Source organism: Acanthopagrus latus, chromosome 9 (assembly GCF_904848185.1).
Source record: "Acanthopagrus latus isolate v.2019 chromosome 9, fAcaLat1.1, whole genome shotgun sequence".
Lineage (NCBI taxonomy): Eukaryota > Metazoa > Chordata > Actinopteri > Spariformes > Sparidae > Acanthopagrus > Acanthopagrus latus.
The window spans coordinates 17,179,999-17,198,505 of NC_051047.1; the positions used below are offsets into that span (position 1 = coordinate 17,179,999).

Below are 18,507 nucleotides of genomic sequence, written 5' to 3' on the forward strand. Positions count from 1 at the left end.
CGTGCAAGATAAATTCTAGAAAATATCACTCTGTGGTCGCTCAGTGAACCAGAGAACGTTTCAGACTGTGATGATTGAAGCTGGTGAGCGTGCGTGTGAAATGTTCGATCTAAACAACATTTTTCACCTTTTGCTGTGATCTCACTTTGCTTCCTGACATCCAAAGGAAATTAATGTTTTGTAGCCACATCTGTGTTTTCTTCTTGAGTTTGCCAGAAAGAAATTTAAGTCAGATTTCAAACTGGTGAAGGAATAACTTTAAGGAAATGTGTTTAAAGAAACCTGTGGGAAAAGGGCGGTTTAAACTTTATTTGGGTCAGTCACCAAACTTTTAAACTTTTTTTGTAAATTTTTACGAGATTTGACTGATAATTCTATATATACAGTTTCTATGTCCAGGTGACCGTTGAAAGTAAAGCTCTGTCCCTCATCCCATTCATTTAGAAAGGAGCCTGGTCTTGTTAGCCATTGCAGCCAGTTTTTATGCTAAGCTAAGCTAATCAGCTGTATGGCTGTAGCTTTATATTTACCATGCAGCCAAGGGAGAGATTGCACATCTAACTCTCAGCAGGAAAACCAATAAGCATATTTCTGAACACTATCCATTAAAGGGTAACTCCACCAACTTTACACATTAAAGTGTGTTCACAGGTCTTCAGAAATAAGCGTTGCAGGACTGCTTTTCTAAATCTTGTGCCTAAATTACAAACAATGCACCTTAGCCGCTGAGTGACATCACTGGGTGCAGTTTATCAGATTATATTCAGCTTCCTCTGGACCCATAAAAGGATTTATTCTTCTTTGTTCACATACGCAGTTGTACTCCCCAAGGCCTGTAAACACACTCCGATGTGTAAAATTAGGGGATTTATCCTTTAAAATTTGTAAATAAAGAAAATGGGGGAAAAAGTAAAATTGTCTCAATTACACCAGCATGTGTTCAATAACTGAGATGAATGTGACACAGATGTAAACAGTAGTAAGTGGGTTGTAGCTCTGAATGCCACCAATATTTCTTCTAACTGAAAAAAAATTTGGCATAAATGCAACAAAAAAAAGAAGATTTTCATTTCATCTGGCTCATGTTTCAGTTAAGTTTGATTGTTGGAAGTCGTTTTAGTCAAAGTGTCAAATAAGCATGATGTCATTTTACAGCAAGATCAACATCAATCTGTCAAAACATTAATCCTCCTCTCAAAAGTCAACTCAAAACCGCACTCGGCCTTGCCGGTTATGAACCTGTCACCTTGGGTGCCCCACACCCAGTCGTTTCACTATGGAGGCGCCCAGTGAAACCTCACCCAGCTCAACCCACAACACTGTCATCTCCCTTCAGTTGCCCGACAGCTCACCCCAAACTGACTTCACTTTGCAGCAGAGATCAGTACACAGATCAGATTATCACATGCCCCACCCCTACACACACACACACACACACACACACACACACACACACAAACACACATACAGTACCCCGCCCGCATCTGGTTACCCTCCACCAGACCACAGCCTTAACAGAGATTTAAAACTCACCCCAAAGAGCAGAAATATGGATTTTTCAGAAATAATCCATCTCAATAACTTTCCAGTATATAAAATAAAGAGGGAAAAATATTTAAATACTACAAAACTGAAAGAAATATACTATAAAATTGGTAAAAAAAAAAACAAAACAACAACAACAAAACAAAAAACATTACAAAAAGGGGGATGATGTAAAGGGGAAATGGAGTGGGCAGGGTTGAACCATCAGGTTACTGATGACCAGAAAGGATCTCTTTGTCTTGTAAGAGGTTTTCTAGAATCTGTTTTTCTTTAGTTTGCCAAACTGTAGAACCTGTTTGACTGATCAATGGTGCCCGGGGAGTGAAGCCCCTTTCCTCCTCAAAAGGATGAGACGTCGAGTTCATCAAGTCTTGAGAGCCAATGCGCATTTGCAAAGTTATAGGAACAATTGCTTCGAGCTGAATGCCAAACATTGCTGCTAACTGTTTTGGATCGACGATCAGTTATTTTCTAATAATTTCATGCAAGTTTCCATGGAAAAAAAACGGTGTAATTTAGTATCAATTATAGGCAGAATTAAGACTACTAAATCATTTATTAATTGCAGGAAAAAAAACTTTTACAATGTAATATTGCAGAAATAAAAATAAATATTAGTTAAATAGTTCATCTCCCCTCCTGCTTCAGGCCTTTGAGACATAGTTCAAGACTTAATCGTTGAAATTAAACAACCATTTTCATTTGTGCCCATCAGTCCGCCAGAACATTTCAGGGTTCTGTCGAGCTATTTCGTGGAAAATGAACCCTCTTAAATCATTATAATTTGTACAGTACAGAAGAAAATGGGACTCACTTTTCACTTTAGCCAAATTACACAGCTTGGACTCTCTATGTTTCCTGCTGAATATTTTTAAATTTACCAACTGCAGTGGCAAGAGAAAGAATACCAGTTTGCAGCCGTGGCCTTTTCTTCGGCTTCTATATCCATATGCTTTTATCGAGGGAAGTCTCTTTTTGCAACCACCACCAATGTGCAGCTGAGATAATGAGGGTTCAGAAAGGTACTGAGAGTGTTCACATATCTTTCATAGTTTCAGAAGAAGTATATCTAGTTGGATTTTGGTGCAGATCCAGATCTGTGGAGAGAGTAAACTAGACTAAGCTCAGCAGCTGAACGTTTTGCAGACGTTTTTAAATCTTATACCCCATGAGATCTGCTTACATTATGATTAAGCAGCAGTGGGTGGTTTAAACATTTAGACTGATTCAGGGACGATCCATTTTGATGTTGGATACGGCTTGATTGACGAAAATTCAATAAAAAAAACTAAACAAATCATGCAGAAAATGCAGGAAACAATCTATTTCTGTTTCACAGGCTGCAGAGGGAGATTATCAACAGATCCTCACCCGCGTTGACCAGAAGCCTTTCTCTGAGCTGTTGTAGCAGCAGCTTGTTTATTGTAAACTGCAATGAAAAAGTGTCTTCATGCTGCAGTAGCTTTTGTGTTCCGAAGGACAAACAGGCTGCAACATATGTTTAAACTGATCTTCTTCTATTTTTTCTGTAAATTTTGAAAAAAAAAAAAAAACCCTCAAAACAAGCATCTCACATCTCACACAAATGTCTTAACACTGTGCCTTCATGCTTACAGCAGCACTTCCAGCTGGGCAGCGATCCACATTCCTGTTCATCCCATCACACCATGACATTCCTTACACCGCATCACTGACACTCAACAGAACTTATCTACTGTTATCTCCCTCAACCTTTGTGTGTGTGTTTGTGTGTGTAGGACGGAGGAAATAGCCCTGAAAATCCTCGCCCACAACAGCCTCGTGGGCCGGCTGATTGGTAAGGAGGGCCGCAACCTGAAGAAGATCGAGGAGGAGACAGGGACCAAGATTACCATCTCCTCGTAAGTCACCACTCTCGCCGTCCTCTTTTTTTTGATACAAACGATGATTTAGGAACAGCGGGCGATTAGTTTTCGTCCAAGGACAGTTCTGACTAACGTGTGCAGATGCCAGGCGGTGATTTGTTGGTGCCACACCTGTCTCCGCCCGCGCTCATTAGCCTCCCAGCATGTGGTTTCACTTAACTGAGTTGTTACAGAACAAATGAGAAGAGTTGATTACAGCTCCTTCACTCCAGAACATGATATTAGAGAGGTGGCAGTTACACCCCATTTAACGGACCGCGCTCACCAACCTTCGTTCATTTAGGGCTAATGAATTGCTCTGTCTCCATGAGCTCTGAGGATGTAATGAGGCTTGAGAAAGAGACAGAGAGGAGGAGGAGGAGAAAGAGGAGGGAGGTGAAGAGAGAGAAGGGAAGAAAAGGGTCCTTCTGAGGAGAGGCAAACAGTACGTTCAATATTGATGTTTATTGTGAAATCCCTTCATAGTGTCCTCCACGTCCAGCGACACTGATGGCAGAATAGATCGGCTCTGCCTCAAAGGCCCAAAGTGCTTTATGGAGCTATCACTTATTTGATCTGCGTATTAAGACTTACACAGCTCACCTGTAGTAAAGGTGATACAAACAAATATCTCATTCATGTTTCCAGATCAGAAGTGAGAATCATAGCCGTGGCCTCAGGCGTTGTGTTTTCAGGTTGTCCTTCCCTCCGCCTGTCTCATTCTTGTAAATGTGATATCTCATGAACATCTGGGGCCAGATGTATAAACTGTGTGTTACGCACAAAAAAACACACACGCATCTCTCCGCATCATGAATAAACAAAGCATGTATGGTGAGAACGTGTGCACCTCACCCGTACTTTACACCTTTTCTGGGGATAACTCCAGGTGAAATGATGAATGGGTGTAAAATATAAGGTCAGAGAGTAAAACACTGATTGTGTCATTGTTTTACAGTCTACACATGTCCTGTAAAATGACACTGAGAAGAACATCTACGAGTGAAAATCTTTTTCAGTAGGAGCTGGTTGAGATTTTGCTGCGCTGGTGGCGCAGACACAAAAACAGCCACGGCCTCGGGTATCTGTCGCACGTAATGAAGGCTGTTCAAGTATCGATACCAAACAGATGTTTCAGGGCATTTTTCTACATCCAGTTATTTATTTTTTCCCCCTTTTTTATTGTACAGACTGATCATACGTCACATACAAACATGCGTTACGTACACAGTACATATAATACACTAACTACCTCTACAAACTCTCCAAAAAACCTTTAAAGATGAAAGATTTTGGAGTGCTTATCTTCCAGTTCAAAGCAATCATCCATTTAGCAATACAGTTTTACACATGACACATTTATACTCACAGAAAACCCCTCTGTTTTGGCCCTTAGCATGCACACAGTAGGACATTTAGGAACAACAATGAGAAGGTTTTCTGTTAGGACATTTATTACAGCTGACCAGAAGGAATTCACTGCAGGGCATTCCCACAGACTGCCTGCATCAGGGTACCACGCTGACCGCAGCCATGCCAGCATCTGTGTGAGATCGCCTCGTGCATTTTATTACATTTCACTGGGGTAGTAAATGCCCCGTGCAAGACTTTCATGTGAATGATTCCATATCAGCCACAGTTTGATATTGCTGAAGTATTTCACATTTTTAGACACTTGGCTGCAGAAACAAGGCCTCGTACATCTTTCTACAGCCATTTACTGATAAATGTGGGAGTGGAAAGGAAGCTTGTGCATGTGCGCCCAAGACAACAATGACTCAGATTACAAAAAACAGGATCACCAGGTTTATAAATCCAACCAAAAGAAAGCATGTGCATGGCTTTTGTTTGCACATTCACACGGTTTTAGTCATAAATTTGTATAGAGTTTAATGCATCTGTCCCCTGGAGGAAATTTCCTAAATTTGACACCACATGTTGCAAGTTATTGCACTGCAGACTATTCACTGGAGTCATACTTCTCCAAGAACAATACTTAATTATGTTCATAAAGTTCCTTTAAAATCTCCACTACATAGGCTGGACAGACATGGATGCAAACTGCAGTATGGTAGCTCTAGCCTTTGACCTGACCCTCTGTCACAAAGTGGTTGCTAATCTTCCCCAGCAACACCCACACATTATAATCTCAATGTCAACCAAACAGAGAAATAAAAATGCAGAACTAGCCAGACATAAAGGTTAGAAATCAAGTGAAACAACTCCACAGACTAATCAACCACTAAACAGAACGCACAGTAGTTTGGCTTCTCCACAAAATAATACAATCTAGCTTAATATATCTCTGCAGTGTTTTTTTCTACACTAATGCATCTTGCACAGTTTTTCTCTTGAAAGAATAAAAAGAGAGAGTGGATGAATCAATTCCATCTTTATGCACCTCGCTGTGCTGATATTTGCATCCTGACCTTGAGTTTACAACCTCGTCAGTAGCGCTCATGTCAACATCCAAGTTGTTAATCATGACGGGAAGATATTTCTGAATTCTCAACGGGGCAAAGAAAGATATCTCACGTCAGCCTACCTCAGCATACATTGCACTGTGTTTTTTCAACTTGCGGCAACTCTGTAATCAAACGACCATCTAAAGTTTTCAGCCGACATGAACGGGCGTCATTAACATGGTAATCTTTCCCATCAGAATCAGACTTTCTGCTGTGTTGGTTTTCACACACAAGGAGTTTAACGCGTTTTTTTAATGTGGGACTGTAAACGTAGTACAAGTGGATATAACAGCAAGTACTGTCAGTCAGTCAAGAAGCATAATAGAACATAGAAAAAAATGGACAATAACACATAATTAAGATTATGATATAAACAATAAAAGCAATTTCAGGGGTTTAAATGTATTTTAAAGGCCTTAACTTTAACTCTGCTTACTGTGTAAAACCCTTTTTTGTTCCTTATGAATCGAATTATTCACTAAGAAGCTCTGATCAGACCCTCCTTATGTGCCTATGTGTGTTTTTTTGTTTAAATGTAGAATTGGAGCATTGCCCAAAAACCCTCCAGGGGCTTGAAAATTGGCCATTCTCCAGGCAGCAACTACAAGACAATAGAAAAAATAATGTCTATCAGTTGAATTTAGTGCATAGAACAGAACAGAGACATTACTCGACACAACAATTCATCTCATAAACACACTGTCACACCAGGTCAATCAGACAAGTTCACACACAAATAAATTCATTCATGGAGTAACACACACACACATGTGATATGATTTAAAGACCCAAGACAAGAAAGAGAAAAAACACAACCAAATTTAAAGTATTGACTGAAAGAAGAACTTCTGTGATGACAAATTTTGAAATTGTTGTTGGCAATGAATAAACTGGAACAAATTCAAAGGATGTTGGCAAAAAAAAGCTTTTTTATGTTTCAGGGTCTCTCTGACAGGGATGAGATATCTTTCTTTTGATTATGTCTAGTTTAAGGTTGCGACTCCTTTCAGTTGTTCCGTCTTTGTTCTGTCTTCTTTGTTTGTTCTTTGTGTTTGTGATGTGTTGTGTTACATATTTATGTGCCTCTTATGTTTTGTTTCCAATTTGCAAGCATTTGTTTGGGCCCCTCTTAAAATGAGACGATGCATCTCAAGTTCATACTGAGATAATGCACGTCTGACAATCTAGAACATGACCATTGTTTAAATGAGTGAGCTCTGCAGTTGTGTACAAGAATGTGCAAGATTTCTCAAAATATTAAGCCTAAAGAATATTCTACCATCCATCCCGTACGACACGGGTTCTCAAATGTATTACCGAACAGTCTGCATCTTAAATTCAAGGTCAGGGGTCTGGAACAACTAGTGATGACAAAATAGGCTACCATTTAATCAATTAATTAACTCCACATCTCTCACATCTCCAGTCTCTCATGATTAAGTATTAAAAAACACAGTCTGCAATAAAACAAAATTTTAAAAAACGAAGGTGAAAAGCATCAAGTTATGGTTCAATTTGCTGATAACAGGTGATCAGATTTTTAAATCTATGTAGGAAAGAGGCGCAGTTATTATTTTAGTATCTAGTTATTAAAAGTATGTTACAGTTTATGTTTAATGTCACTAATAATAAATACTTATTTATCAATAGATGCCTTATCAATAGAAAACATTACACTTGTCGTCTGGGCTCAGATTGACATGACCTTCAGTCTGGATCGAGCTGCATCATGGGAAGTGTAGTGAACCAATGTTTATGGAGCTTGAGCTAAGGAACTGAAAGTCAGCCTGTTGCTTAATTTTTCACCATTCTCTTTTTTTTTTAACCTCCTGTGTCCTCCATCTTTAGCTCATTTTAAATTGCATTTGAGGGTGTTGACGCTATAACCTTCAGTTACACTTAAGTGAGATAAACACACACAGGACAGGAAATGCATTTAAAACCAGTTCACACACCTCCACCTTCTGAGAAAAAACATGTGAGCAGAATATGAGTGTGCCTTCTGCGTATCAGACGCTTACGTGTGTGTGCGTGTGTGTGTGTGTGTGTGTGTGTGTGATCTCCTTGGTCGCAGGTTACATGACTTAACCTACAACTTTGAGAGGACCATCACGGTGAAGGGCAGCTTGGAGGCGCTTGGCAAAGCCCAGGTCGAGATCATGGGGAAGCTGAGGGAAGCCTACGAGAATGACATTGCTGCTATAAACGTAAGCTGAGCTCAAAGGTTACCATCTGTATGTGTGTGTGTTTGTGTGTGTTTGTGTGTGTGTGCACTGGTGTGTGTGTGGGGACATGATCTCAGGTTGACTCATAGACTGGCAGGTGAACAACGGAGAGGGAGTGAAGATATACAGGAGGATAGCATGTTACCACCAGCATTAGTAATGTGTGTGTTAATGGATAACAGTAAACGATCGCAGAATAGCTCATCAGTGAGTCGCCCATTTGAGCACAGCATGTCTGCGTACGTGTGTGTGTGTGTGTGTGTGTGTGTGTGTGTATGTGTGTCTGTTCCGCGGAGCCTCTGACTCACACTTGCTTCCCCGCTGTGTGTGTCTGTGTTCCTGCTGTAACACACTGCGTTTCCCAGCATCCATCTGATATCTGTAGGCCGCCTGCTCTCCCTCCTCTCGCTCGCTCTGGCCCTGCTCCTCTTTCACACTGGCCCGATGACATCACTGGTGCTGCGGCACAGGGAGGTCAACCTCAGAGGAAGAGAGATAGTGACGATATCACGGGGTGAAACCCTCCCCGCTGCGATGCAGTAAAGCAGAGATGGATGCTGATGGAGTGATTGCGTTTCACTGTGATGATGAGCGGCAGTCGCTTGTTGGGAAAATTCAGAATCTCTGTGTCTCCTTCTTCTTCTGTGCTACTTTCGCACAAGTTGACAATCTCCTCCCTCTATCTGACCGTCCAAATATTGGCTCTGGGAGTGATCATCAAGTGGCATCACGCAGCATGCGGTTAAATTGCACCGGCTGGTGAGAGCAGCTCTGGCACCTGTCGGGGCTGAGCGCAGGCTCCACAGCAAGCGGTGAGGGCCATCTAGCGTGACACGGTGGATATTACACAGAGCTCTCTGGGAACAAGGAAGTGAAAGAAGACCGCGTGTCTCCTCCAGAACATGAAGCCAGAGTAGCTGACTTAACTTTGAGGGAGACACGTTTTTGTCGTGCCAGCTTACCACCGAAAAACATCAACTTCTCATGAGCTAAAAATAAACCTAGGCCTGTTTTCAGCACTGTGACAGTTGATTTCCCAGACAGTGCAGGGTTTTTTAAATGGTTTCTTCATTAAAAGAAGCTGGAGAATTATTTCAATGTATACATAGAATGAGTGGGAGTAAAGGAGCGGTTCACACCAAAGGGATGCGACTAAATGTTGCTTTTATTATCAGTTTATTTGCAGATTACTTTCTCAATAAATCAGTTATTAATTTGGCATGTTGAACAGTCATGCCCCAAATGATGTTTACTATTTTCCAGAGAGTAGGATAATGTTGTAGTACTTGAAGGTCTTTGTATTGATATTAGCAAGATGTATCATGTTATGAAAATCCCAATTACCCAAATGACCTACATTCACAAATAAATAAGATGCAAGAATGAAAGCAAAATCCCCCAAATTGTGCAGAATTTCTAGCAGTGTTTTATTCAGATCAACTCACAGCTGTTGGATTGATGACGTTTAAATTATGGTGGTTGGTATGGTTTTGGATTTTATTTCAGGACCAGTCAAGGCCACAGCTGCAGGGGTATTAATGTACTGAGTATCTGTCCGACAGAAGAGGTGGCAAATGTACACACATTCAGATATGGATAAAAGACTGATTCAACCTCTTTACTCAAGTAAAAGTTATAAAGTACAGGCTCTGAAATGTATAAAAGTATTCCACTGAAGGTAACTAAGCTAACTGAACCTCACGTCCTATTAATATTATTCAAAGGCCATAAAACTTAAAGGTAGACTCGATCACAATTTGTCGGAGCTGTTTTGTAACTGCACCGGAAAGATAGTTGACTGTTGGATCTCATTTCCAAACAAACTGATCAAATAAGATAATACAGACAGAAGGCTGCAGGGTCTCTACAGACATGAGACAGTAACACGACACCTCACCCAAAAAAAAACCTGATGCTTGCACAAAAATAGTAATGTGTTTTGTCGAATGGTAAAACACGGCGAAGCAGTGTTGAATGAGGGGATGGTTTTAGGTACACGTGCAAGGCTGTGAAGGAAAAGAGGGTAACGCCTGCACAAGCACTCCACATCAAGTGAATAAAAAAAACACACCCATATTCATTCTAACATGCTCTGTGGATTCTGGTGTAGTTAGTCATACAAACTGAGCTGAGTAATAAAACATCTCATAACAGCTTGGTAATCCGTAAAGTACACAGGAATGAATACATGAGGAGCAACAGTAATACAACGCAATCAATCATGCATCTGATACATAAATACATGTTATATCTAATTCATCGTCTCCTGAATCAAGATGCAAAGTTACCTTCATTCACAGATGTATTGAAGTAAGATGAAAGAGAGCGAGAGAGGGCAAAATCTTTATATATCTTTCAGGTCAAATCACAAACAGGAGGTGTGTCAGAGGTTTCAGTGAACAGTGAGAGTCGTCGTAATTACAGAGTGAATTTAAAGAAAATGTTTCATCTCAAACTGTGGATTAACACCTGGAAGGGTGAAAACATTCTCCATGGAGTAGGACAGTATTAACATATAAAGGAGTGTTGAATAAAAATAGTGAAGTCGGTGTTTGTATTTGTTTGCTCATAAAAGTAAAATTCCATCATATAAATTTCACACCTGCAATAAAAGAGGTGAAAGAAGAGGAATCTTGTTTTCATGAGAGTGTGTGTCCATCATCAGTCTGAGGAGTCGCTCAATGCAATTTTTAAACTGCTGCTGCCAAACAACAGTCAAAACTGAAATAGATTAAATTTAGTATAAAAGGAAAAAAAGAGAAGAAGCACACACATATAATTTAGGAGCTGGAACCAGAGAGATAATTTAGTTTGATTAACCCTCTGAACTCCACAACACAACAACACGTCTAAATGACACCATTTATTAGAGCAAGAAAGAGTAGAAATCTGTATTATTTCCAGATACATATCTGACGGCCTTGAATGAATCATGTGCAAGAAACATTTCTGTCAGAAGGCTTAAAATAGGGAAATCACTTAACATTGTTAAAAAATTCACTAAAGACAAAGCTTTTGCACGAACCGGGTCCTGGAAAAAACATTCACCCTGTTAAATTAGATTTAAGATATTATATTAAATGTTTCAGTATTGGTTACGTGTTGGGGCATGATAACTTATGACAGGATAACTTCTCGAAGAAATTCAGATGTATTATATTCAACAAACGACTTCTTGACTTCTCCCTCCTTATTGTCTGTCGTTTCCAGAAATGTGCAGGACTTATATATTACAGTAAAAAATGGGCCCACAGTGAATAAAAACTTCAGAGAAGCCATTGAAAAGACACAGAAACAGCTTGTGGTGCAGAGGCTTAACGATATAAAGATTATTCAATTATCAGAATTCTTGCTGACTCAGTGTCTAAGACCCAACTTGTGTTTTGCACAACGTGTTTACTATTCTTACTCTTTGAGACAAAGACATTGTGTTTGTCATTTAAAGCAATTCTGGAAATTACTGGTGTGGATTTATCATTGAATGAAACATGTTTAAATGTACTTACTTAGGAGTCACTTGAATTCGCATCATTCTTCTCTTTACCTTTCATCAGCTGAAGATGATCTTGCTCACTGTGGTTGTAGTCGGCCTCCTCTTGCAGTCAGAAGTGTCACAGCTTCTGGATTAAAATTTAAAAAACTGCATATTTTCAGTGAAAGCTGGTGAAAATATAAAAAACGAATGGACAAGCCTTAAATCCTTTTCAACTGGTGACTAAACCTGCCTCGCCTCTTCTGTCCAGCAACAGGCTAACCTGATCCCAGGCTTGAACCTGAACGCTCTGGGCATCTTCTCCTCGGGTTTGCCGGTGCTGCCCCCTGCTGCTGGACCACGCGGTGCAGTGCCCCATGTTGCACCAGCAGGATACAACCCATTCTTAGTGAGTATGCTCTTCTTACCACCCTCTGCGCACCACCATAAAAGGTGGGAAAAAAAGATTTTTAAAAATGTCCTTTTTCAGACCGATTTGGTTGGTTTTACACGCCCAGCGCAGCTGCGCACAGCGCCAGCAGGGATCAGTTTTGACTTGATAAAGCAATTTGTCTCGAACACATGGTAAACCAGGTTCCCCCTGGAGTGCTTTTAGAAAAAACAATACGGTGTTGACTCAGGTCTTCCTGCATGATGTTGCACACAGTTTGAAGCGGCCCAAAAATTCCCCCATCTTCTCCACAGATGAGTCAGTTTGTCTGTAAAACAAAGTCTCCACTCATCGCCTGACGAGGTCGGGCCAGAGTGGTGTGAGACAGTGTGCGAGAATGTGTTCGCGTGTTTCGTAGTCAAGAAAGTTAGTGTGTGATTCACTGCGAGTTTATGCCCTGAAATTCCCCTCGATAGGAGCCTGTCTTGTGTACGTGCATGTGCCTGTGGATGTGTGTGTGTCGGTGTGCCATCTGATCAGTCTGTCACTTTTCACTTCCAGAGTCACTCTTCACATCTCAGTGGCCTGTACGGGGTTCCTCCAGCAAGTGCCATCACCCACCAGCACTCAGTATGTTCCCCCTTGAATCTGCACGACAGAGAACATGACCACTAATTTATTGTGTTTGTGTGGTGATAGATAATTATTTGAATAGCTGAGGGCGTTCGAAACCATGTTTTTCAAGCTCAAGAAGCTTAGGAAAAGCTGTTTTGTACTGGAAAGTCTGTCTTTGCGAGCGACTTATGGTATTAAATGCCACATTATAAAGAAAAAGAGGGAGATTTAAGACTAATGGAGAGGGAGACATAAATATAACAAACCATGACAACCTCTCAGCCAGCGTCTGTGTAGAACTGAGAGTCTGGCATTCCTGCGTACCATCAACGAGTCACCAGAACACCACAAATATTTCTGGAAGGGGACTTTTCAGCCCACAGTTGTCCTGTGGCCCGTAAAAATTCACTTTATAAACCTCGGGTACGCGAGTGTTAGAGAGAGAAGGCAGAAAATAGGGCAACCATGGGCCTTGATAGGAAATACTGGGCTTGAGAGATGTTTACCCAAAGAGAAAACCCTTGAAGAGAGCTCAATTTAACTTTTCAGCTGCTCTTAATCAGAACTTTTGCAGCTATTTAAAAGTGGTTCTGAATGTTTTTTTGATTACTAACCTCTTTAGTAGAGTTTAGTGACAGTGTAGTAGTAATAATAATAATATGGCACCTTTTCATACACAAAATGCAACTCGAAGAGCTTCACAGTGTGGCATTAAAAATTAAGTTAATAAAAAATGTTTTTATAGAATCTATTGTTCTCTGTGTTTTTCTCTCTCAGCAACAGGCTCAAGAGCAGGAGGTTGTCTACCTCTTTATTCCAACTCAGGCAGTCGGGGCCCTGATCGGCAAGAAGGGCCAGCACATCAAACAACTCGCCCACTTCGCCGGAGCTTCCATCAAGGTGGGTTTGTCAGCGCCAGCAGAGTTCTGACTTCAGTAAGGAGGGTGGAAAAGACGCAATCGAACCGTCCCTGAGTTCACAAACATGAGCTAGAGGAAAGACACTGCATCTAGTTTTAAGATTTCGGGCAAATTTTGCTTTTATGGCATGTATTCTTTCAGACCGGTGGAAAAAATACATTTAAATATGCAAAATGTTTAATGTAGTTCAGAATGTTTCTCTCCTGGGTGTAGATGCAAACTAGAACATATTTAGTTAGACAGCTCCATTTTCATACTTAAAGATAAAATGGTGGAACAGAAAATGATTGTCCTAACTTTTTAAGTTTTTTATCTTTACATCAGTCACACATACACACATTCCAGTCTAAATTTCTAAAAGTTTTTACAGAACAGTCAGCCATAAAAGAATAGTTCTTTTATGGCCTGATTTATTTATCATTTTATATCAAAAACATTATAAACACACATTATTATGTTTTGGACAGACATATTTGATTAATTGAGTGATACAAAGAGATATCCACAATTGACTTTTAACTGACCATGCACACACATATGCATCACATCTTTTTCAAACTTCTCCAGCGAATTGGCATCGGGCTGGCAGCCGTCTCCAGCTGACTCAGCAGCACTTCATGGACCACTGCTGAGGATGTTAGTTATTTATGGTGGAAAACAAAACAAAAAAAGGAGATGACTAGTGAGCCGAGCATGTCAGAAAGCCCCTCGAGCCCCGTCCGCAGAGGTCGGACAGCTGGTCAGTGGATTCTCACGACGTAATCAAAGGGGTTTCATTTATTTGGAGGAATGTGCAGATGATTCACTGGTTACATGCGCTGAGAGAGCGCAGAGATCCACCAGCTTATGGACATGTTTTCTCCTTATTTGTATCCATAACCTGTGTGTTTGTGTGTGTGTGTGTTCAGATTGCCCCAGCTGAGAGCCCAGAGTGTCCTATGAGGATGGTTATCATTACTGGACCCCCAGAGGCTCAGTTTAAGGTAAAAACAAAACACTATGAATGTGAATAAATTTGTATTAATACGCAGTAAGATGCAATTCGAGGGTTGTTTTTAGGATGAAATGATCAAATTAAAAGTAAAAAATCATGATTATTTAACTTGTGGTGTGTCGTAGTAAACAGCAGCGGATCACTGTGTGTCCCCGTTCTCCCCAGTCTCTCCTCGCCTCATTCCCTCCTCTTTATTCTAGGCTCAAGGTCGGATATTTGGGAAGCTGAAAGAGGAGAACTTCTTCACGGCGAAGGAGGAGGTCAAACTGGAGACGCACATCAAGGTTCCCTCCACCGCAGCTGGCAGAGTCATCGGTAAAGGCGGCAAGACGGTGAGTCAAATGTGACAGTGACAGCTGTTTTGTTTTTTTTTTGTTTTGGCTTTTTCAGTTCCAATTTCTGCTTCACACACAGCTTTGAACTATTTTTAACAACAATGTCTTTCTAAAAGAATTTTTTTTTGTAAATTACCAGTAAGGTTGCTCCACACACCAGTGATTACTGTACACCAAGGAGCAGCTCTCATCAGCGTTTCAGTTGACCATAATCTGATACTCTGTCTGTCAGAGCGTTTTGTAATTGAGGCTGGAGGTGAAACTCAAAGCCACATGATGATCTCTGGAGTCTTTTTTTTTTTTTTTTATCTCCAGGTAAACGAGCTGCAGAACCTGACGAGTGCTGAGGTCATCGTACCGCGGGACCAAACTCCAGACGAGAACGACGAGGTCTTTGTGAAAATCAATGGACATTTCTTTGCCAGCCAGGTACACAAGAAACAAATTATTATTATTATTATTATTATTATTATTATTATTATTATTATTATTATCTGCACATTCAGGTGTACCAGATCTAGTTTCAGTGTCAGGGATGAAAACCAGTTGAAATTTAAAGTTTAATTTATCAACTAACGCAGTGTTTTACAATCCTGCCCTTGTTTTACCTGATTCAAATGATCAGCTCAGCATCAGACTTTGCTGAGGACTGGTAAAGTTACCTTTATTTGAATCAGGTGTGCTGGAGCAGGGAAACATCTTAAACATGCAGGGTAGACCCCAAGGATGGAAAACACTGAGCTCCTGTGTGCATCGTCTGCACATGCCCACAGAGTTTACACCTGAGAGGAGAAAACTCCACCTATGTATTTTTAAACTAACACCATATCCAACTTTTTGCATATAACATTGTTTGTGCAACAACAATCAGCTGGAATAGAAATTCAAAATACCGTAAGTAGAGAAGTAAAAGAAAACTATTACGTACCTGCTGTATGTGGCCCTGCAGAAGCCACAAAGTGATGTTGACCGTGTCTGATTAGACCTCTGCTCAGGTTGAAGGTGAGTGGATCCATGTTGGGAATGACACATTGTCACCAGACTTACTACTGAGATGGATTACGGTGTAACAAAGCTAACAGGAGGTCGAGGGAGATGTCAATCAGGCCCAGAGAAAGGGTCTAACCAGGGGAAGATAAGTGGTAACACCAGTGTGAGTGCCATATGGGCGTAATGATTGCATATAATTATACATCAAACACTGTTGATTTCACCCATATATTTGGTGTTATGTTTGCTAATTGTGTAATCATGTTATTATGTCTGCTTGCTAGTCGTGCTTTTACCATACATTTCATGATGTGGAAAATACGCATTTCTGATTGGTTGGCACTTATCTGTTAGTCTTATACAGAGAGCAAAGTCAAAATCAAAATTGTATCTCCAAGGTGACAAATAATAAACTTTTGATGGTGTTATTATACCTACTTACTAACAGGCAGACAACAGATGAAAAAAGGACAGAAAAAAAGAAAAAACAAACAGTTTTACAGTCCATCCACCCAAACAGTCATGTATCAATTAACACCTCGTCCTGCGTGTGTTGCCTCTCCAACAGACTGCACAGAGGAAGATCCGGGAGATCATTCAGCAGGTCAAACAGCAGGAACAGAAGCACCAGCAGGGCGCTGCCGTGTCACCGCACCACTCCAAGTGACCAGCGGGGTGGCTCCAGCGGGCGCCAGCCAATGAATGTAGCCCTCCCAAATGGACAGAGACCTACCCAGACAAAGGCCAAGGCCAAGGGGGACATGCAGGGCAGACCAGCAGCACCGAACAAAACCAAAGAACTTCACTAGGGGGGAAACAAGTGAGAGCCAAAGGCTGAGGGCATTGTGTGCACTGCCAGCCCTGTGAGAGCAGATAGAGTGGGAGAAACTGTACTGATATAACATAACAAAAAAGACCAAAAAAAATCTAAAAGAAAGGTGGAAACTGTTGTCTACACAGTTAAAAACAGGAAATAGTATGTCGCCCTGCATAATGTTATCTCTTAAGTTGGACTAACATAGGCCTAACAGATGGATAAAGCAACTGTATTAACACGAGAGTATACGATTGATATTTTGGGTTAGAGTGAGAGCGAGTTGACAATGGACTCCTTCTCTCACGAGAGTTTGAGATGATATCAGATTGCAAGATTAAATATCCTTAGCAGTATTAATACAGAGTAGAAAAGTATCGACACACACATAGAGTACGCTCTGTTGTTTTTCTATCACAAACGACAGTCGGACTCGGTGTGTTTTATGAATATCTTGCTTGTTCCAGAGATTGATCGGGCTGTGACAGCCACATCTGGCGGTTTCCTTTTGTTTGTTCACATTATAGGCCACTGAAATCAAAAAAAAAAAAAGAAAGAAAGAAAACCCCTATAACTACAGTAAATATGGTGAATGAGTCTTTGTAACAAGCCTGTGTGTGTGCCAACGCAAAAGATAACTTCCCTTTGAAATGTCTCTCACCATTCACATCTGATGCTTCACTTTCTGCTTCCCTTTTTTCTGCTCGTTTCTGCTTCACTGTCTCATCACACTCTCTCATCTGGCATCATGGGCTTTTTTTCCCTTTTTCTAATAGGATAAAAAAAAACATTTGTTTTATTTTCTGTAGCCTTTTGAAAAAAATTTAACTGACTGCCACAGAGGTTAAAAGCAACAGAGGGATTTATTTTCTACATTTTTTTTTTTGTTTACCAGTAAGCTGGTATCACCCTCCCAGTCTATCAACATTCATGCGAATTTAAAAAAAAAAAAGAAATCAAAAGGATGTCTGTACAGGTGTTCTCCTCGACGATCAGAAGCAAAAATTGACATCTTAAATCAAACAAAAAAAATTGGTGCACCTTTGCTTATTAAGCCATTTTGAATGTGCACGTTCTACCTTCACGAGGGGACAGGGTGCGGGCTGTGGGGTGGGTGCAGACCGATGGTGTGTCGAGTGGCAGTAAAAAGTAAAGTTTTGGGGTTAAAGGGGGTTGGGGGGTAAGGGGGGTGGTGGGGTTTTATGGGGAGGCACTGTATGACCTGTGGTACACACACAACCGCAAACGTGACCGCAGCCGCGTTTGGCTTTAACCCTCTCTTGTCAGGGAGCTTTCTAAAACGGCGTGACAGCTGTGAATGTACAATATGCAGCCTTTTTAGAAGTTATCACCCCTGCCGTGTCCAGCGGGGCCAGGCCAGAGGCACAGACACACAGATTGTCATTCTCACTCGCGCTCTCTCTCTCTCTTTCTTTCTTTCAACCTTTTTTTCCTTTCTTTTTTATTCTTTGCTTTTTATCGGCGAGCTGGCCGACCGACCGCTCCGCTGTGCGAGCGCGCTGGACACGCAGGTCCTGGTGTCCCCTCTGTGCTTTACTTTGGAGGCCGTGGGAAGCTTGTTGCCTTAATTTTGTCACCTTTTCATGACATCACCCATCAGCTCCATCTTCCAGACGCGCAAGGTTATTGCCAATACGCACAGCTTCCTCCGTGTGTGTGTATGTGTGTGTGCATGTGTGTGTGTGTATATATATATAAAAAGAGAGAGTAATATTTATGAATCTATTTTTTTTCCTATTTTGTGATGAGAGCTATTGATAAGAAACTAAAAGAAAACTAAGTCCTTTTCTTTTTTCCTCAGTGGGACACTGCCATATTGTTTTGAAGGGAAGTGTTT

General features: G+C 40.9%; 1 protein-coding gene across 1 annotated transcript in view; it reads left to right on the top strand.

Annotated features, from left to right (window-relative positions):
* The window catches only part of igf2bp2a (insulin-like growth factor 2 mRNA binding protein 2a), a 62,274-nt gene extending 45,042 nt beyond the window's left edge, over positions 1 to 17,232 (top strand). The window contains exons 9-17 of the mRNA XM_037110777.1: positions 3,303 to 3,425; positions 7,968 to 8,100; positions 11,862 to 11,999; positions 12,543 to 12,611; positions 13,374 to 13,496; positions 14,425 to 14,499; positions 14,711 to 14,842; positions 15,161 to 15,274; positions 16,404 to 17,232. Coding sequence (XP_036966672.1) covers positions 3,303 to 3,425; positions 7,968 to 8,100; positions 11,862 to 11,999; positions 12,543 to 12,611; positions 13,374 to 13,496; positions 14,425 to 14,499; positions 14,711 to 14,842; positions 15,161 to 15,274; positions 16,404 to 16,502 — 1,006 coding nt within the window. The 3' untranslated portion in view covers positions 16,503 to 17,232. The remainder of the gene's footprint in view (positions 1 to 3,302; positions 3,426 to 7,967; positions 8,101 to 11,861; positions 12,000 to 12,542; positions 12,612 to 13,373; positions 13,497 to 14,424; positions 14,500 to 14,710; positions 14,843 to 15,160; positions 15,275 to 16,403) is intronic.
* Positions 17,233 to 18,507: the final 1,275 nt, after the last annotated feature.